Source organism: Ranitomeya imitator, chromosome 2, assembly GCF_032444005.1.
Source record: "Ranitomeya imitator isolate aRanImi1 chromosome 2, aRanImi1.pri, whole genome shotgun sequence".
NCBI classification, from domain to species: Eukaryota; Metazoa; Chordata; class Amphibia; order Anura; family Dendrobatidae; genus Ranitomeya; species Ranitomeya imitator.
Window position 1 is genome coordinate 716,246,736 of NC_091283.1, and position 22,483 is coordinate 716,269,218.

Consider the following 22,483-nt stretch of genomic DNA (forward strand, 5'->3'; position numbering starts at 1 on the left):
TGGAAAATGATGGGCTATATTTCTTGCAAGACTTTCACACATTTTGAAAATGATCAAGAATAAAAAAATGAAATTAGGCTAAAAGGAATTGGGCCCAAAACAGTAATAAGTAATTAAATAAATAAATACACAAATAAATAGCATTTTATTCATCATTTGAATCTTGACCAAATTTAGGAGACAATTTTAGGTTGGCAGAAAACAGAAGAATATTACCAAAAGCAAATCAGAATCTCTTGGCAGGTGGCATCCTTTGGAAACTCACCTTGACTCAGTCGATCTGCAATTAATTTTGGCTATTTTGTACAGTTGTGCTCAAAAGTTTACATACCCTGGCAGAATTTTTGCTTTCTTGGCCTTTTTTCAGAGAATATGAATGACTAGATGGTGGCCCAATTCTAACGCATCGGGTATTCTAGAATATGTATGTATGTATGTACGTCGCGCTGTGAGTGGGTGTTAAATTCTGCACCAATATCACTGATTGGTCACGCCCAGCTGGCCGATCAGCGAAGCGTGGTTCAAATCTGGCGCCAATTCGCGGCCGGACTGCGCCGGTCGCTGATTGGTCACGGCCGGCCGGGGATGACCAATGACCAAATCTGTAATTAAATACCGCGCCAATATTGCTGATTGGTTGCAGCCGGCCATGCGCGACCAATCACTGAAGCGGTGTTTAAATCCCGTGCCAATATCGCTGATTGGACGCAGCCGGCCGGGCGCGACCAATCAGCGAAGCGTGGTGTAAATCCCGCGTCAATTCGCGGCTGGACTGCGTCTGTCGCTGACTGGTCGCAGGATGTCGGGGGTTCGGGGCGCTGGATGTCGGGGGTTTGGGGTGCAGGATATAGTACAGCCACGTAGTATATAACACAGCCACGTAGTATATAGCACAGCCACGTAGTATATAGCACAGCCACGTAGTATATAGCAGCCACGTAGTATATGTAAATAGATTAATCCGAGAACTCAGAGAATCAGTGAATCAAAATTGATTTATTCAAGTAACAACCAGTCATACAGGATGCCAACGTTTCGGCCCCAAAGGCCTTTGTCAAGGTACTTATCTAAAAAATAATAAGTAATAATTAAATACAGATATTCATAAACATATCTCCACACAGACCAGTTGTGCATGGAACAGAAGAGAATACATAACCAAACAATCATATATCATATGAATCACATAGGCTCTATACAAAAATGGGGTGAGAACGAGTCCTAAATAAAAAGAAGAAAGAGAGAGGGGGAGGGGAGAAAAATACAGTAGGAAAATATAAACATTTCACATTTATGGGCACAGGAAATGAAATCAACCCCGTATAGCATATAGGGAGGACAAAAAGGAGATAGCTCTAAGTATCATGGTCCAGGGAGGAAAAAAGGAAACAGTCCAACACCCATAGTGTCCGAGGTAGTATCCTAGACATATGGAGTCACATCAATCTGTGAAAGTGAAAGGTATAAATTACCTGTATGGTGGTAATGAAAGAACTATAAAGGATACAATAAAAACAGGGTTGCAGTGAGTAGCGCACAAGGAACAATGAGGATGGAATAAGAGACAAGAGACCGCATATAATTACCTGGTCAGTGGGGATAGAAAGGATACGGACCCAGCCGCTGCAAGGATGAAGTGTGGGAGAAAGAGGAAAGCGCTCTATTTATGAGAGAGCTGACCTATTTACCCGGAAGAGGAAGGAGCTGCGTTGCAGCTATAGCGCAGTACGGGCCGCATGTGCAACGCGCACAAGCCGACGGAAGTGGGGGCAGATGATGGCCAGGAAATAAGTGCGCAGGCGCCGGGTGTTAAAGCAGCAGGCGCATTAAGTAGCGGCGCTGCTCTAGCGCTAGTCGGGGAAAAGAATATGCATGCACAGTGTGCACTAAGCACACTGATGTGACTACAACAAACGGTAGGATAAGGAGATGGGTGCGCAGATGCTAGGTATATAAGAACAAAGCGCAAAACATAGGGGTGAACTACGGTGTACAGCTGCTATAAATGCAACCAAAATAAAGACACAAAAGCGCAAGCGCTGAGGATAAAAGGCATACACATCCAACAGGGGCAGGGCCAATCAGCGACTTGGGATTTCAGTGACAGACATACAGACAGACAGACAAACAGACAGAAGTGCCCCTTAGACGATTATATATATAGATAACACCAAAACTTTTTCTCCAGTCATGGATAATGGTTGGGTGAAGCCATTTATTGTCAAACTACTGTATTTTCTCTTTTTAAATCATAATAACAACGCAAAACATTCAAATGACCCTGATCAAAAGTTTACATACCCTGGTGATTCTGGCCTGATAACATGCACAGAAGTTGACACAAATGGGTTTGAATGGCTACTAAAGGTAGACTGTGACCTGTTTGCTTGTGATCAGTGTGTGTGCATATAAAGAGTGAGTTTCTAGCATCCAGACAGGCTCTGGCATCTTTCATCCAGCCACTGATGTTTCTGGATTGTGAGTCATGGGGAAAGCTAAAGAATTGTAAACGGATCTACAAAAAAGATAGTTGAACTATGTAAAACAAGAAGGGGATACAAAATGATATCCAAGGAATTGATAATGCCAGCCAGTAGTAGTAGTAATTCAAACTCTGATTAAGAAATCGAAAATCAGAGGCTCTGTAAAAACAAAACCATGGTCAGGTAGACCAACAAAAATGTCATCAACAACTGCCAGGAAAATTGTTCAGGATGCAAAGAAAAACCCACAAGTAAAATCAGCTGAAATACTGGACTCTCTGAAAACTAGCAGTGTGGCTGTTTCAATAAGGAGGCACTTGAAGAAAAATGCGCTGCATGGTCGAGTTGCCAGAAGAAACCCATTAACGTGCAAATGTCACAAAGTATCTCGCCTACAATACACAAAACAGCACAGAGACAAGCCTCAAAACTTCTGGAACAAGGTAATTTGGAGTGATGAGACCAAAATTGAACTTTTTGGCCACAACCATAGATGTTACATTTGGAGAGAGGTCAACAAGGCCAAAACAAGGCCAAGTCGACCTGTCATTGACTACAGCAAAACAAACAAAGTGAAGGTTCTGGAGTGGCTATCTCAGTCTCCTGACCTCAATATCATTGAGCCTCTCTGGAGAGATCTCAAGCGCGCAGTTCATGCTAGGAATGCCTAGGAATTTACAGGAACTGGAGGCTTTTGCAAAGAAGAGTGGGAAGCTTTACCATCTGAGAAAATAAAGAACCTTATCCACAACTACCATAAAAGACTTCAAGCTGTCATTGGTGTTAAAGGGGCAATACACGGTATTAAGAAATGGGGTATGTGAACTTTTGGCAGGGTCATTTGGATGTTTTGGGTTGTCATTATGATTTAAAAAGAGAAAACACAGTAGTTTGACAATAAGTGGCTTCACCCAACCACCAACCATGAGTGGAGAAAAAGTTGTGGTGTTATCATTCATATTCTCTGAAAAAAGGCCAAGAAAGCAAAAATTCTGCTGGGGTATGTAAACTTTTAAGCACAACTGTACATTCCATAATTTCCTTATGCTTTTCAGACCCACAGCAATCAAATAGAAATCAGAAAAGCAGCTAAAATAATGGTTGTTATGAATTGGTACAGAACACGCTGATGCTTTATGGGATTTGCTACCACAATGCATTTCACTGTTATTTTCTCTTCTCATTCTTTAGTTTGTTGTGGGCAGAGATGGCGTTTGTGGAACCATATGTGAACATTCACCCTTTGATGGAATAGTGCTTGTGCAATGCACTGAACACCTGCTCAAATATATGTGAGTTTACACTATGTCCATTATCTTTTATTTTAGAAGTGAAGATAATACTATACTTTACACTAAATTTTTCTTAAGGATATGTGTTTTACATTTGCTTTTGTTCATAAAGATCTGTTCAAAAGACTAGGAATATTAGCCCAAGTGTTAAGTAACAGGATTGTTATATTTTTACAGTTGCAAACATTTTTGCTGCAACATTAAAGGGGTTGTAAAGTCCAAATCAATAAGTCTGTATTAACTTTTTGTGACTGCCGACTTATGAAACTCCCCAGTGCACGCAGTGTGCCAGTTTCAGACCCGGTACTGGAGGGTATACATACACCTGGCCAATGGGCACGGCCTCGTTTTATACACTTGCAATGGGCAAGGCCGTGCCTCTTCTAGAGAGGAGGCCTGCCAGTGGGTGTGGCCAACTAGAGTGCGCAGCCTCACTCCATGTGTATGGAAGCGAGGCCGTGACCACTGTCCGGGAGTATATATAACTCATATATACCCTCCGATCCCAGGTAGGAAACCAGAAAATCTCCGTAGGACATAGTGCGTCTGATTGTGGGATTCATAAGTTTGCAGATAACCCCTTTAACATGTATTTCATAGCGGATGATATTGCTTTTTTTTTGTTTACTTTTATTGAATGGCATGGTGCTGCAATGCTTTACATTAATAAGTTTATTACTTGTTATATTACAAGATGATGTCTGTAAATCATCACTTGCTGCTCATCAAGGTCCTTCAATTTAACAGAAGACAAATGAAAATGTCACCAGTTAAATACTTAAAAGCCTGTATGCCTGAAATGGATCACCCCCATGTCAGGGCTATGGGGTACTCGGTACCGGGTCCTTCAGTTCTCAGTGGGGATATCACGGTGGCTGACCCGGTCCGTGGCCCTAGGGGGACGTCCGTTGTAAAATGGGGGAAAGGTCTTTAAAGGGATAATGTTCGTGACGCCACCTGTGGTATTCGGTCAGGGTGACCGACGCTGCTTAGGGGTCCGCTGGGGTGATGTTATGGCAGGGCAGCTAGATGGTATACCTTCCCACAGGTGAAGTATGTCCCCAGGGCCCCAGGGAATGTAGATGGTGGATGATGTAAGGCGCAGTGAATAACGAGGACACAAGGTTGCAGTCTCTTTACCTTTACTGAAAGCTTCAGCGTCCACAGTCCAGGATAGGGACCGCAGGGTAGGCAGAGCCCCGCCGGTCTGAAGGCAAATCCAGAGTCCCCTTATCCAGGTGGAAATCAGTAGCCTTCCTCTAGCGCCTGAGTGTTGTAGTTCCTCCCTGCTGAGTTTCTCGGTGAGGTCCTCACAACTATCGTAGATGTTAAGTCTCTTCCTCTCTGTCCCCCTGATGGATAGGACAAACCCGTATGACTGATGGCCTGAGGCTTTTTATAGGGACCCTAGAGACGCCCCAGCCCCCAAAAGTTGCCACTGTGCCTCCTGGGTATATGGTCTGTCAGCCAACGTGAAATCAACTGTCCTGCCAGTCTCTGAAGTAAAGTATAGAGATCCTTACTCCCTCGGTGATCTGGCTACCGATACTGCACTTCAGAAGGAGGCAGCCTGCTTCTAGCTGGTCTCCCCCTGATGTTCCTCTCCTTTTGCTATGACTTCGTTTCTCACTCACTGCAACGCAATTCCTTTCAATGTCTCTTTCTTTGGATACTGCCGCATGTGGGGCAGGCGCAGCTCCGTGAACCCTCGTTTTCCCACAGACCTCCGTCTGCTCTCCTCTCCTCGTTCTGACTTTCTGTCCAGACTACCAGTTTTACCTAATTGTGACGAGTGCCCTAAAAGATAGACGCATGGCTCCCCTTGGCAGCCTGGAGTGCGAAGTGTGTTTTGTGGTTGTGATACCTGGACAGAAGATCTCCTTCATTGCCTTCAGATGTAACATCACTCCCCCTGGTGGAAGAATAACATTACTGCAACGACCAGGACTCTGGGGCGCTGCAGAAACATGGAGTTACTTTGCATAAAGGGGCATGATAGTATTTTATGCTATCTATATATCTTGTAACACAATTTTAAATATTTTAGTATAATATTTTAAATAAGAGATAATCAGTTATTTTTAGAGATGGGTAAATCGACTTGCAAGAATCCAGTCAATCAGCCAGGTCAGTAATCTGTGTCCTCAGGACAGGAGACCTACGAATCTCCTCACCTCATGGCATTAGCAAGACTAATCGAAAAAAGAACTGAGAATGTCGGGAGGTGAGGACAGTCGCACATCTCTCATACAATATCTCTCCTATTTCAGCTTCTGAGCCTTAATCCTGATTGATGACAACCCGTACTTGTCTAAATAATTGCTTGGAGTTTATCACAATTTCTGTGTTGTTTGTCCATCCACTTTTTAAAGATTGAGATCAGCGAGCCATAGACCCAAAATTTCAATGCTTTGCTCACCGAGCCATTTGGTTATCATTTTTGACTTGTGACATAGTGCTCCGTCATGGTGGAAAAAGCAATGATCATCCCTGAATTGCTCCAGCATGGTTAGGAGGTTGCTCTTGGTGGATGTTTAGACTCTGACATAGGCCGGGGACACACACAACATATAAAAAAACGGTCCGTTTTTGACGGACGAGAATCGCACAAATGTTACCAAAACAATGATCCGTGTGCAGTGCGAGGATGCGATTTTCTCGCATTAAATGATCCGTGTGACATCCGTGTGACATCCGTATGGCATCCGTATGGTGAGATTTTCCCACACACTTGCAAAATGAGCAAATAATGGCTGAGCCTTTCCTGTCACCTGCCCAATGCCTGAGAATTTCTCGCAAGTCACACTGATGGTCCGTGTGCTGTGCTATTTTTTCTCACCCCCATAGACTTTCATTGGCGATTCTCGGCCGAGAAACGCTGACAATCGCAGCATGCTGCGATTTCACTCGGATCCTGAATACGGCCGAGAAAATATCGGATGATGGGAGCTGCCCCATTGATTAACATTGGGACGAGTGCTATGCGATTTTTTATCGCATTGCACTCGTCCGTATTACGGTCTAGTGTGACCCCGGCCATAAATATACACTGAGCTGGTGCATCTCTCTGCTAGTGTGACACACGCAGCAGCTGTGGTTTTCCCCCACAGACCCCCCTTTTCACACTGTCTAGAAAGCTCTCCTCACATGCAATACATGTAATTTTAAACCCCTCATCTCCCCTCCTGCCTGATACCAGCTACAACTGGTACAGCAACTTTCAAACCGCATGGGACTCCTTTGCTCTTGAAAAGTTATGTATAATGGCACCGATTCCTTTTTGGAAGTGAATTTGGACAGCAAGGTGGATTGCTGTTAAGGGAACAAGAGAAAAAAGAAAAAGAAATCTATCAATCTTCAGCAGAGCGAGTGTGAGCGAGCTGAGTGTGAGGTGAGCGTAAGTGTGAACGGCGGTAAGTGTGACTTGTGATTCAGTGACTTTGGAGTCAGGGAGTTTCCAAGGGAGGAAGTACTGAATTGCTGTCTATTTTTTTTTTTTTTTTATTAATACTTTGTATTTATTTTTAATTTTTTTTTTTATTTAACTTTTCTGTCTGGTGCAAACCCCATTAGGAAATATGCTCCACTCTTGTTAATGCCATCTAGTGCACATCTTGCCACATGTATGCAGTCCTTGAGCAGCCGATCGAGGGTGCATACTGCTGTGCGAGATGTGAGCACGTTGTGCATTTGGAAAACCAGATTCTGAATCTAAATGTGCAGCTGGCAACACTGAGATCCATAGACAATATGGAGAGGAGTCTTCTGCTCACGGAGCAGACGCTCAATGGGATAGATGAGGCGGGGGATGGTAGGATGGAGCTGCAGGACGATGAAGTAGCAAGCTGGGTGACAGTTAGGAAGCGGGGTAGAGGGAAGAGTGCCAGGGAGGCTAGTCCTGATCTAGAACACCCCAATAAGTTTGCTAAGTTGGCAGATAAAGGGGTGCCAGTACAGGGGTAGCACTGCTGCAGCCAGGCATGTCCTCTGAAAGCCGGAGGAGTGACTGCTCCAGTAAGGAGGGAAATAGGAGAGCAGGGCAGGCCAGACAGGTGCTGGTAGTGGGGGACTCAATTATTAGGGGAACAGATAGGGCAATCTGTCACAAAGACAGGGATCGTCGAACGGTGTGCTGCCTACCTGGCGCTCGAGTCCGACACATCGCTGATCGGGTGGACAGATTACTGGGAGGGGCTGGTGAGGACCCAGCGGTCATGGTGCACATTGGCACAAATGACAAAGTTAGAGGTAGGTGGAAGGTCCTTAAAGATGATTTCAGGGAATTAGGCTGCAAGCTGAAAGCAAGGACCTCCAAAGTGGTATTTTCCGAAATACTGCCTGTAACACGTGCCACGCCAGAGAGGCAACAGGAGATTGGGGAGGTTAATAAGTGGCTCAAGAATTGGTGTAGGAAGGAGGGGTTTGGGTTCCTGCAGAACTGGGCCAACTTCTCAGTTGGCAACAGGTTCTATGCTGGGACGGGCTGCACTTCAATGGGGAGGGTGCAGCTGTACTAGGAAGAAAATGGCTATAATGTTGGAGGAGTGTTTAAACTAGGAATTGGGGGGGAGGGTATTCATTTTATAGGAGGGGAAGATAGTGCAGATAGAGACCTGGGCACAAATAAGGAAGTTGGGGGTGGCGGTGGCATGGGGGGTGGAGTTAGAACAGTTAATAATTTAAGAAAGAATACAGGTGCAGAGAGATACATAAAATATATGTATACTAATGCCAGAAGCCTCGCCAACAAAATGGACAAATTAGAACTAATGTTGTTGGAGCATAATTATGACATGGTGGGGATATCTGAGACATGGCTGGATGAGAGATATGAATGGGCTGTTAACTTGCAGGGCTATAGCCTGTTTAGAAATGACCGTACAGATAAGCGAGGGGGTGGGGTGTGTCTATATGTAAAATCGTCCTTAAAACCCATCCTGCGTGATAATATAGGTGAATTTAATGAAAATTTAGAATCCCTGTGGGTGGAGATAAGGGGAGGGGGAAAAATAATAAATTACTGATAGGGGTTTGTTATAAATCTCCAAAAATAATGGAAGCAATGGAGAATATCCTCGTAAAGCAAATAGATGAAGCTGCGACTCAAGGAGAAGTCATTATTATGGGGGACTTCAACTACCCTGAAATAGATTGGGGAACAGAAACCTGCAGTTCCAGCAAAGGTAATCTGTTTTTGACAACTATGAGAGACAATTACCTTTCACAACTGGTTCAGGACCCAACAAGAAGGGGGGCACTGCTAGACCTAATATTAACCAACAGGCCAGACCGTATATCAAATATAAGGGTTGGGGGTCACTTGGGAAATAGCGATCACAAAATAATAAGTTTTCATGTATCCTTTAAAAAGATGTGTAATAGAGGGGTTACAAGGACACTAAACTTCAGGAGGGCAAATTTCCAACGGATGAGAGAGGATCTTGGTGCAATTAAATGGGACGATATCCTGAGACACAAAAATACACAAAGAAAATGGGAGACGTTTATTAGCATCCTGGATAGGACCTGTGCACAGTATATACCGTATAGGAATAAACATACTAGAAATAGGAGGAAACCAATATGGCTAAATAGAGCTGTAAGGGGCGCAATAAGTGACAAAAAGAAAGCATTTAGAGAATTAAAGGAAGTAGGTAGTGATGAGGCATTAAATAAATACAGAAAATTAAATAAATTCTGTAAAAAGCAAATCAAGGCAGCAAAGACTGAGACAGAGAGACTCATTGCCAGAGAGAGTAAAAATAATCCTAAATATTCTTTAACTACATAAATAGTAAGAAACTAAAAAATGATAGTGTTGGCCCCCTTAAAAATAGTCTGGGTGAAATGGTGGATGAGGATGAGGAAAAAGCCAATATGCTAAATGACTTTTTTTCATCAGTATTTACACAAGAAAATCCCATGGCAGACAAAATGACTAGTGATAAAAATTCCCAATTGAATGTAACCTGCTTAACCCAGCAGGAAGTGCGGCGGCGTCTAAAAATCACTAAAATTGACAAATCTCCGGGCCCGGATGGGATACACCCTCGAGTACTGCAGAAATTAAGTACAGTCATTGATAGACCATTATTTTTAATCTTTAAAGACTCCATAATAACAGGGTCTGTACCACAGGACTGGCGAATAGCAAATGTGGTGCCAATATTCAAAAAGGGGACAAAAACTGAACTCGGAAATTATAGGCCAGTAAGCTTAACCTCTACTGTGGGTAAAATCCTGGAGGGCATTCTAAGGGATGCTATACTGGAGTATCTGAAGAGGAATAACCTCATGACCCAGTATCAGCACGGGTTTACTAGGGACCGTTCATGTCAGACTAATTTGATCAGTTTCTATGAAGAGGTAAGTTCCGGATTGGACCAAGGGAACCCAGTGGATGTAGTGTATATGGACTTTTCAAAAGCTTTTGATATGGTGCCACACAAAAGGTTGATACATAAAATGAGAATAATGGGGATAGGGGAAAATATGTGCAAGTGGGTTGAGAGCTGGCTCAGGGATAGGAAACAAAGGGTGTTTATTAATGGAGCACACTCGGACTGGGTAGCGGTTAGCAGTGGGGTACCACAGGGGTCAGTATTGGGCCCTCTTCTTTTTAACATATTTATTAATGACCTTGTAGGGGGCATTCAGAGTAGAATTTCAATATTTGCAGATGACACTAAACCCTGCAGGGTAATCAATACAGAGGAGGACAATTTTATATTACAGGATGATTTATAGAAGCTTGGGCTGATAAATGGCAAATGAGCTTTAATGGGGATAAATGTAAGGTCATGCACTTGGGTAGAAGTAATAAGATGTATAATTATGTGCTTAATTCTAAAACTCTGGGCAAAACCGTCAATGAAAAAGACCTGGGTGTATGGGTGGATGACAAACTCATATTCAGTGGCCAGTGTTAGGCAGCTGCTACAAAGGCAAATAAAATAATGGGATGCATTAAAAGAGGCATAGATGCTCATGAGGAGAACATAATTTTACCTCTATACAAGTCACTAGTTCGACCACACTTCGAATACTGTGCACAGTTCTGGTCTCCGGTGTATAAGAAAGACATAGCTGAACTGGAGCGGGTGCAGAGAAGAGCGACCAAGGTTATTAGAGGACTGGGGGGTCTGCAGTACCAAGATAGGTTATTATACTTGGGGCTATTTAGTTTGGAAAAACGAAGACTAAGGGGTGATCTTATGTTAATGTATAAATATATGAGGGGACAGTACAAAGACCTTTCTGATGATCTTTTTATTCATAGACCTGAAACCGGGACAAGGGGGCATCCTCTGCGTTTGGAGGAAAAAAGGTTTAAGCATAATAACAGATGCGGATTCTTTACTGTAAGAGCAGTGAGACTATGGAACTCTCTGCCGTATGATGTTGTAATGAGTGATTCATTACTTAAATTTAAGAGGGGACTGGATACCTTTCTGGAAAAGTATAATGTTACAGGGTACATACACTAGATGCCTTGATAGGGCGTTGATCCAGGGAACTAGTCTGATTGCCGTATGTGGAGTCGGGAAGGAATTTTTTTCCCCAATGTGGAGCTTACTCTTGCCACATGGGTTTTTTTTGCCTTCCTCTGGATCAACATGTTAGGGCATGTTAGGTTAGGCTATGGGTTGAACTAGATGGACTTATAGTCTTCCTTCAACCTTAATAACTATGATTAGGGATAGAGATATAAAAGTTACATATTCAGAATGTCCACCGAGAAATCTTTAACTCACTGAAATCGCTAGGATCTAAACCCAACGAAATGCAAGGAACGGATTTCTCCGTAAGCGGGTCATATATCTACTCCGTGTTTATACTTAAAGGAACGTCCATGACTTGGTGAGCATCACGATCATTGTGTCGTTTTTCTACGAGGTTCATACAGCGAATTATTTATAGAAATGGCTTATCATAACCCTAAGAAAGAGGAGAATTCAGCCACTGAGTGAGGTCACCACAGAGGGAGTGCCTCAGTTTTGGGCACGGAGATAAGTGAGTGAGACATCAGCCTTCACTAGTCTTTTGTCTAGGGTCTAGCTGCGAGACCCATCTGTAATGCATCTTGATATGTTGCCCTTCCCCCGAGCCACATGGTCTGCCATGAGATGAAATGACACAAGGAACCGTAAGTGCTTTCTCAACATTAATGCCATTCTATTTGTAATTGTACTGTACATACGATACTTGTCTTCGTTTATAATATCATTTTACCCTTCTGTAAACACTGCCTACCTTTTTAGAGTAAAATATATAAAATTACTAGCTTTGTTTCTCCTTGCTCTATAGCGTACTGTCACATCCTCTGAAGTGAATTATGCTACTAATTTGGGTTGGCTGCGGACCCGTTATTAATTAAGCAATCAGACCTGGTGGCAGCGGATTTGCCCTGTGCGTTTGGGAGACTTTGCAGCGACGGACGGCGTGCTTGACCTGAAATGTCCTGGACTTCATGAGCATGGCACAGGAGGACCGCTCTTTTCATGAAGTCCAGGACATTGCAGGTCAAGCACGCCTGGTGCAGCTATATCAGTGGGGGTTACTAGATCCGCCATCCCCCGTCATCCTAGTGCACCATACCCAACTTGGCACGGATGTGCCATTATTCCAGGACACCACAGGTCCAGCTCGTTTAGTCCAGCAATACTATTGGGGGCAAGTAGACCCGCCACCCCCCTTTACGCTAGGACTGGACGCAGATGTGCCGCTACTCCAGGACACCACAGACCCAGCAATTGTGATACAACTCTACCTCAGGCAGCTTATAAATTCGCCATCTACCCCCAACATAGCACACTACATCTTACTGGGCACTGGAACGTCGCCTTTTTAGGTTTTCCAGGATACCACAGGCCCATCACGGATGTGACGGCCATTTCTCCTGGTTTTCTACTACAAAATAGGATTTCTACGTCCTCTCAACGACTTATGCAAAGTAATACAAAGTAACAGGATTTATATTAAAGGGATTGCCCCCCTGCTTTCCTTCCTTGCCATTTTGATACGCACTTCTGGAAACCAAGTAACCCCATGAATAAGACCCTGGTGGGTCGAAACGTTGGGTTTGGCTTCGATTTACACGTACTGCTCATATTATCCTGTGGCAACCTTTTTTGTTATGACAATAAATTTGTTGAAAACTTTTGTATCACATCAAGTCTGAGTGGGCGGTATTTTTTGGTATATTAGTGTGAGCGGCGGGAATGATAACGATATCCTCCCTGAGATCCGTGACAGATTCCATGTGTATTCATGTTAGTGATCTTAGGCAAAATTATGAGAGAGACATCTCTGTGGATAAAAACCCCCACATAGGAATGGTCTCAGGATGTTTTACTGTTGGGATATGTAAAACAAAGTCAGTAAAAGGCGGATTCTTTAGGAGCGCTGGCCCTAGCGAGGGGAGGGCGCACAGTTTCCCCGCAGCTCCAGCCGAACACCTCCGAAGGAGGACAGAAACATCCACCTGATGAAGACGGTACTTCCGTTGAAACGCGTTGTGGCTTAAACCCCATTCTGGTGTCAGAGTTTCCTTTCTGCTCTCCTTTGACCGAGTTACTTTCGGCTCACCATTTTCCTGTTACTGCTGGGATGACACAGGACTCATGGTAGCGCTCACCTTTTCTTCTCTGCACAGGTCATTCTTCCTGATGCCCCAAATGTGAAGGGGACTTCATTGGAGAAAATAACTTTACCCCAGTCCTCTGCACTCCAATGCCTGCACTTCTTGTAAGGTTTTTTCTCTGATGAAGCCCCTTCAGACTTTTTGAGTGATCTGGAAGAATGATTGTCCTGATAAGAAGAGGTGAGTACTGCCGTTTTTTTTCAGAGACATGTGACTAAAAGCTCTAAAAATCCTGAAGCAGCAAAACGTGAAAACCCAAGTTGTATTTTGTGCAGTTATTTAAAGCTATCTATTCCCAGGGAATCCTTTTTTACATCCGCAGTGACATTACATGCAGGATATCATGGCGTACACTATTATGATAATACACTATTGATAATCTTGCACCCTCTTGCACCCTCACTCAGCCACATCATCCATCCAGGGCTCTCTCCTCTTAGAGATATTCAGCGTGCCCATTCCTACTCCACTAGGTATTGAATCCTACTCCCCATTTTCCAAGTAACACATTGGCTCACTTTTACTTTCCCAATAGTGTTAGTAGCATACCCCACTTTGCCTAAAGTCACAGTAGTGATTGACAACAGATGTTTCTGCATCTTCAGTGGCTCCAGCAGGCTTACATCGACTGTTACAGGACTTGGCCACAAAATCTAAAGCTTGGTCACCAATCTTCTAATCATGGAGTGGTCCAGAAAAGCTAAAACTTTCAGAATGTGCTCTTATTTTGCACATGCAGTTTTTTTAGTAACTTGACCTTAAGTAAAATGTGGTAACAATTCTAACAAGGTTTGTGTTTGATACAATACATATTTAAAGACCCAAATATGAATCTATAAAGTCTCCAAAAATATACCAAAAATTCAGTTTACTGTTTTCTGATAATCATCGTAATGCTCTGACTGGCAGGTGGCTTACCTGACACGAGTGTGACAGCTACATAGAAATTTACATGCTGTCATCCAGCATAAAGTAGGGACAGAGACTCTGATTCCAGTGATGTGTCGCTTACTGGGCTCCTTGTTGTCAGTTTGAAACAATTATTGCTTTATCTGCTGCAAATCTAGCAGTTCTCTGAATGCTGAGCTCTGTATAATCCAATCTTGCCCACAACCTTGCTAAAATTGCACCTTTGCAATAGTAAAATAAAATGAAAAGGTTTTCCAACAATATTGTACTTTAAATGGAATCTGTCATTACAATTTTATTACTGAAACCAGCAGTTTTGCTGTAAAGTACGAGAAGAAAAAGGATTTTGTAGTAGTCTATTTATACCAGCGCTGAGAATTCTGAGAGAATATCCTGAACGTGTTCCTTTAATTAGATCTTTATCAATGGACATATCTCAAAACACTGATTGTTAGGGTTTTGCGGAAGCACCGATAATTCTGATAATAGGAAAACTTTAGTCTTTTGTTGACAATAAAAATCAAGTGCATAATAGGTCAGTGTCTACTGAAATTAAAGAGAACCTGTCATGTGAAAAAAACGCTATTAACCTTCAGATATGGAATTAATCTGTGGGTTAATGGTGTTCTGAGCCTTCTCAGCACCCGCACTGAGCCCCGCTGTCGGGAGTAAATTAACTTTATTCCAGCCAGTAGTGTTTGGCGTTCAGTCTTAGGGGAGGCATTGGCATGGGTTGAGTCACCGCTCAGTGTATAAAAAAACGGCAGCTGTAACCGCGTCCCCAGCATTGACTGACAGCCGGCCCTAATGCAGAGCTGCTTTCAGTCAGTGAGGGGAGAGCACTTACAGCCGCTGCTCATTATACAAAAAGCAGTGACTGAACCCGCACTGGCACCAACCCCGTGACTGAATGCCAAACGCTGCCAGGGTGAATAAAGTTACCGTAATTTCCTACCGACAGTGGGGCTCAAAGTGCAGGTGCCGGGCAGGTTCAGAACGCTATTAACCTGCAGATTAACTCCATATCTGAAGGTTAATAGCGTTTTTTCATGTGACATGATCAATATAACAACAGTTATGAGAAGCTTTTGCAGCAGCTGAATCCCCACCACATCCAAAACCCCATATCATTAAAGCAGAAATGATTCCATCTTTGACATAACAAATAATGAGCTTAGTAGAATTTAATAGTTTTCTAAAGTGTTACACCATTGCTTGCAATAACATTTATAATTTGACCTATTGTATAAAATGACTGAGCTCCCATCATCCTACCCGGCAGGATAACTAGCTTATGTCAGATAAAACCTCCATATCTTGCTCATAAATTCATGACACATAATACTAACGAGCAATTATAATATTAAATCCTTTATTACCAACTGGCTGTAAATTGCAGTCTTGTATGTTCTCCCCTCCAGCGAATGTCTGTCAGAATAAGCGGGATTATAAATATTCTCATGATGAAATTTGCAGCCTTTGTAGGCTAAAGAATAGATATAATGTTGAACTGGATCCTGTGGTCCTCACAACAATGAGTACGCCGTGCACAGATTAATAGCCATCGATGGGAGACACATTTTACTCTGCGTGTTCGACTAAATGAAGAAGCACAAGATTTTGTCTGGAATAGAATCTTTTTAAAATGAGGGATTTTCTATTGGTGACGTTTGGTCTTTTGATACAATATTAATGTACAAATGTCGCCATATCACTAATCCACAACAGATAGTAGACATATACAGTATATATGAATATGGGCACTCGCTGACATAACCATATCTTCTACAGTTGAAACCAGAAGTTTAGATGCATTATATAAAAAGACACATATGCATGTTTTTCTCAATATCTGACATGAAATCAGAATAAACCTTTCCTGTTTTAGGTCAATTAACCCCTTTCTGACATCGGACGTACTATCCCGTCCATGTGGGGTGGGCCCCTATGACCATGGACGGGATAGTATGTCCAGTGCGATCGGCGGCGCTCACGGGGGGAGCGCCGCCGATCGCGGCCGGGTGTCAGCTGCCTATCGCAGCTGACATCCGGCACTATGTGCCAGGAGCGGTCACGGACCGCCCCGGCACATTAACCCCTGGCACACCGCGATCAAAGATGATCGCGATGTGCCGGCGGTCCAGGGAAGCTTCCCGCAGGGAGGGGGCTCCCTGCGGGCTTCCCTGAGCCCCCCGCAGCAACGCGGTGTGATCGCGTTGCTGCGAGGGTCTCACCTCCCTCCCTGCTCCCTCCAGCCCCGGATCCAAGATGGCCGCGGATCCGGGTCCTGCAGGGAGGGAGGTGGCTTCACAGCGCCTGCTCAGAGCAGGCACTGTGAAGGCTGCAGCGCTGCATGTCAGATCAGTGATCTGACAGAGTGCTGTGCAAACTGTCAGATCACTGATCTGTGATGTCCCCCCCTGGGACAAAGTAAAAAAGTAAAAAAAAAAAATTTCAAATGTGTAAAAAAAAATATTCCAAAATAATGAAAAAAAAAAAAATATTATTCCCATAAATACATTTCTTTATCTAAATTAAAAAAAAAAACAATAAAAGTACACATATTTAGTATCGCCGCGTCCGTAACGGCCCGACCTATAAAACTGGCCCACTAGTTAACCCCTTCAGTAAACACCGTAAGAAAAGAAAAAAAAAAAACGAGGCAAAAAACAACGCTTTATTATCATACTGCCGAACAAAAAGTGGAATAACACGCGATCAAAAAGACAGATATAAATAACCATGGTACCGCTGAAAATATCATCTTGTCCCGCAAAAAACGAGCCGCCATACAGCATCATCAGCAAAAAAATAAAAAAGTTATAGTCCTGAGAATAAAGCGATGCCAAAATAATTATTTTTTCTATAAAATAGTTTTTATCGTATAAAAGCGCCAAAACATAAAAAAACGATATAAATGAGGTGTCGCTGTAATCGTACTGACCCGAAGAATAAAACTGCTTTATCAATTTTACCAAACGCGGAACGGTATAAACGCCTCCCCCAAAAGAAATTCATGAATAGCTGGTTTTTGGTCATTCTGCCTCACAAAAATCGGAATAAAAAGCGATCAAAAAATGTCACGTGCCCGAAAATGTTACCAATAAAAACGTCAACTCGTCCCGCAAAAAACAAGACCTCACATGACTCTGTGGACCAAAATATAGAACAATTATAGCTCTCAAAATGTGGTAACGCAAAAAATTTTTTGCAATAAAAAGCGTCTTTCAGTGTGTGACGGCTGCCAATCATAAAAATCAGCTAAAAAACCCGCTATAAAAGTAAATCAAACCACCCTTCATCACCCCCTTAGTTAGGGAAAAATTCAAAAAATGTATTTATTTCCATTTTCCCATTAGGGCTAGGGTTAGAGTTAGGGCTAGGGTTAGGGTTAGGGTTAGGGCTAGGGTTAGGGCTAGGGTTAGGGCTAGGGTTAGGGCTAGGGCTAGGGCTAGGGCTAGGGTTAGGGCTAGGGTTAGGGCTAGGGTTAGGGCTAGGGCTAGGGTTAGGGCTAGGGTTAGGGTTAGGGCTAGGGTTAGGGCTAGGGTTAGGGCTAGGGTTAGGGCTAGGGTTAGGATTAGGATTAGGGCTAGGGTTATGGCTAGGGCTACAGTTTGGGTTGGGGCTAAAGTTACAGTTAGGGTTTAGATTACATTTACGGTTGGGAATAGGGTTGGGATTAGGGTTAGGGGTGTGTCAGGGTTAGAGGTGTGGTTAGGGTTACTGTTGGGATTAGGGTTAGGGATGTGTTTGGATTAGGGTTTCAGTTATAATTGGGGGGTTTCCACTGTTTAGGCACATCAGGGGCTCTCCAAACGCGACATGGCGTCCGATCTCAATTCCAGCCAATTCTGCGTTGAAAAAGTTAAACAGTGCTTCTTCCCTTCCGAGCTCTCCCGTGTGCCCAAACAGGGGTTTACCCCAACATATGAGGTATCAGCGTACTCAGGACAAATAGGACAACAACTTTTGGGGTCCAATTTCTCCTGTTACCCTTGGGAAAATACAAAACTCGGGGCTAAAACATATTTTTTGTGGGAAAAAAAAGATTTTTTATTTTCACGGCTCTGCGTTAAACTGTAGTGAAACACTTGGGGGTTCAAAGTTCTCACAACACATCTAGATTAGTTCCCTGGGGGGTCTAGTTTCCAATATGGGGTCACTTGTGGGGGGTTTCTACTGTTTAGGTACATTAGGGGTTCTGCAAACGCAATGTGACGTCTGCAGACCATTCCATCTAAGTCTGCATTCCAAATGGCACTCCTTCCCTTCCGAGCTCTGCCATGCGCTCAAACGGTGGTTTCCCCCAACATACGGGGTATCAGCGTACTCAGGACAAATTGGACAACAACTTTTGGGGTCGAATTTCTCCTCTTACCCTCGGGAAAATACAAAACTGGGGGCTAAAAAATAATTTTTGTGGGAAAAAATTTTTGTTTTATTTTTACGGCTCTCCATTATAAACTTCTGTGAAGCCCTTGGTGGGTCAAAGCGCTCAGCACACATCTAGATAAGTTCCTAAGGGGGTCTACTTTCCAAAATGGTGTCACTTGTGGGGGGTTTCTACTGTTTAGGTACATTAGGGGCTCTGCAAACGCAATGTGACACCTGCAGACCATTCCATCTAAGTCTGCATTCAAATGGCACTCCTTCCCTTCTGAGCCCTCCCATGTGCCCAAACAGTGGTTCCCCCCACATATGGTGTATCATCGCACTCAGGACAAATTGGGCAACAAATTTTGGGGTCCAATTTCTCCTGTTACCCTCAGGAAAATACAAAACTGGGGGCTAAAAAAATAATTTTTGTGGGAAAAAAATTTTGTTTTATTTTTACGGCTCTGCATTATAAACTTCTGTGAAGCACTTGGTGGGTCAAAGTGCTCACCACACCTCTAGATAAGTTCCTTAGGGGGTCTACTTTCCAAAATGGTGTCATTTGTGGGGGGTTTCAATGTTTAGGCACATCAGTGGCTCTTCAAACGCAACATGGCGTCCCATCTCAATTCCTGTCAATTTTGCTTTGAAAAGTCAAACGGCGCTCCTTCCCTTCCGAGCTCTCCCATCCGCCCAAACAGTGGTTTACCCCCACATATGGGGTATCAGCGTACTCAGGACAAATTGTACAACAACTTTTGGGGTCCAATTTCTTCTCTTACCCTTGGGAAAATAAAAAATTGGGGGCAAAAATATAATTTTTGTGAAAAAATATGATTTTTTATTTTTACGGTTCTACATTATAAACTTCTGTGAAGCACTTGGTGGGTCAAAGTGCTCACCACACCTCTAGATAAGTTCCTTAGGGGGTCTACTTTCCAAAATGGTGTCACTTGTGGGGGGTTTCAATGTTTAGGCACATCAGTGGCTCTTCAAACGCAACATGACGTCCCATCTCAATTCCTGTCAATTTTGCATTGAAAAGTCAAACGGCGCTCCTTCCCTTCCGAGCTCTCCCATCCGCCCAAACAGTGGTTTACCCCCACATATGGGCTATCAGCATACTCAGGACAAATTGTACAACAACTTTTGGGGTCCAATTTCTTCTCTTACCCTTGGGAAAATAAAAAATTGGGGGCGAAAAGATAATTTTTGTGAAAAAATATGATTTTTTATTTTTACGGTTCAACATTATAAACTTCTGTGAAGCACTTGGTGGGTCAAAGTGCTCACCACACCTCTAGATAAGTTACTTAGGGGGTCTACTTTCCAAAATGGTGTCACTTGTGGGGGGTTTCAATGTTTAGCCACATCAGGGGCTCTCCAAACGAAACATGGCGTCCCATCTCAATTCCAGTCAATTTTGCATTGAAAAGTCAAATGGCACTCCTTCGCTTCCGAGCTCTGCCATGCGCCCAAACAGTGGTTTACCCCCACATGTGGGGTATTGGCATACTCAGGAGAAATTGTACAACAATGTTTGGGGTCCATTTTCTCCTGTTACCCTTGGTAAAATAAAACAAATTGGAGCTAAATTAAATTTTTTGTGAAAAAAAGTTAAATGTTCATTTTTATTTAAACATTCAAAAAATTCCTGTGAAGCACCAGAAGGGTTAATAAACTTCTTGAATATGGTTTTGAGCACCTTGAGGGGTGTAGTTTTTAGAATGGTGTCACACTTGGGTATTTTCTATCATATAGACCCCTCAAAATGACTTCAAATGAGATGTGGTCCCTAAAATAAAATGGTGTTGTAGAAATGAGAAATTGCTGGTCAACTTTTAACCCTTATAACTCCCTAACAAAAAAAAATTTTGGTTCCAAAATTGTGCTGATGTAAAGTAGACATGTGGGAAATGTTACTTATTAAGTATTTTGTGTGACATATCTCTGTGATTTAATTGCATAAAAATTCAAAGTTGGAAAATTGCGAAATTTTCATAATTTTCGCCAAATTTCCGTTTTTTTCACAAATAAACGCAGGTACTATCAAAGAATTTTTACCATTGTCATGAAGTACAATATGTCACGAGAAAACAATGTCAGAATCACCAGGATCCATTGAAGCGTTCCAGAGTTATAACCTCATAAAGGGACAGTGGTCAGAATTGTAAAAATTGGCCCGGTCATTAACGTGCAAACCACCCTTGGGGGTAAAGGGGTTAAGGTTATCATAATTATTAATATTTCCCCTGGTGGAATTGTGCATTATGATGAGCTATTTGACCTCAAAGGGCCCATTTACTGTTCTTGAACAGGGGCACTTTTCTGTATGTCGGCCCATGCTCTTGGAGGCACCGAGAGGTCCAACAACCTATACACATGTCTATATTCCCAGATGAAACTGAAAAGTAAAAAGTTACAAAGCATAGTTGGACAATTCAAGAAGACAGGCAGCACGGTAATAAGAGCTGTATGCAAACTCTATGTAAGACTAGGCAAATGTGATGTGTCGGAGAATAGCAGAAGCAGGCATCAGCAAAGGTCAGCAGCGAGAGAACTCGAATGCAAAGAATGTATTGCACAAAAAAGTGTACTGTCTGTATGGGCATAAAATAGGGCTATGGTTGGTGTAAGCACAGAATCTGCAAACTTTATACAAATCAGAAATTGTCCTACATAGACAAGAAACTGCCTCTGATGTGCTCCACTCTTCACTGTTAAATAAAAAACGAATCCTAATGTTTAATCCACATTAAATCTGTTTGTTCTTCGTTTTTCAGGAAAAACAGTCCGAAAAAACTAGTAAGAGCAGATTCTGTGAGTGAACTCCCTGCACCTAGGAGGCTTAGATGGAAATGCTCCCCAGAAATTCAGGGACATTTAGCATCATCGGCCGACAAACTTCAAAGGTATGAACTGTATTTTCACTTTTTGTGTGGAGATCCTCAATAGCTACGATAAAAAACATTTTGGTTGATCTCTTGCCGATTGCAAATTCATATGTGCCACTATCAAATTCAGGTCTGACTGACAGAAGCACAAAGATTTAGAGGGGGCAGGAATATTATTTGTTTTTATACCAGGCTGACGGGGGTTATTGGAAACTAGTGCCTCTTTGGACATGTTCAGTAAGGATTCGTATGAATAATTTGTAGTTTTTGGATTTTTGCCATTTCCCACTTTAAGGCAAGTGCCCCAGTAGGTGACATTTTTTTTACAAGTATTGTAATTATTGATTTCAGTAGAATCCAAATATATTTCCATTATGTGAAATCATGGCTCTATGAATGCACCCTATAACCTTCCCGACCCTGGATCGCTGAGAATCCAAACAGGGATCCTTGTTGAGATATGCCATTAGAATTTCACCGTGTACTTTGAGCTTTATGTTTGCTTTGCATTTAAAATAAAATCTTTACTTCAATACACGTTCTATTATGATTGGAAATATATCAATATTTGTGCTCTTTATTAATATGCTAAAAAAAACTTTGTGTGAAGAAAAATGTTTTTTTCTTAAACTGCTTTAATGCCTGTTTTAGTCCAGCTATGAAACTTTACAACGCAATCTGCTGCTTATATACTTTTCCAATGCATTATTGCTGTCAGTAGCAAAGAGCCAGACCAGTTTTAGGTTGTACTTAAAAGATGGCGTCAATGGGGTGATGTAATGACACAGGGTGTGTGTTGTGACGGACAAACAGATTGTGTCCAGGGAATGAATGGTAGGGGGAGTGAATGGGGAGAATGGGGAGACAGCAGTAACTAATAGAAGTGTA

General features: G+C 42.7%; 1 protein-coding gene across 2 annotated transcripts in view; it reads left to right on the forward strand.

The window, feature by feature from the left end:
* CHAT (choline O-acetyltransferase) overlaps positions 1-22,483 on the forward strand; it is a 210,109-nt gene that overhangs the window by 126,207 nt on the left and 61,419 nt on the right. For both annotated transcript variants that reach the window (XM_069753141.1, XM_069753143.1), the window contains exons 9-10: positions 3,675-3,775; positions 21,485-21,613. In XM_069753141.1, coding sequence (XP_069609242.1) covers positions 3,675-3,775; positions 21,485-21,613 — 230 coding nt within the window. The remainder of the gene's footprint in view (positions 1-3,674; positions 3,776-21,484; positions 21,614-22,483) is intronic.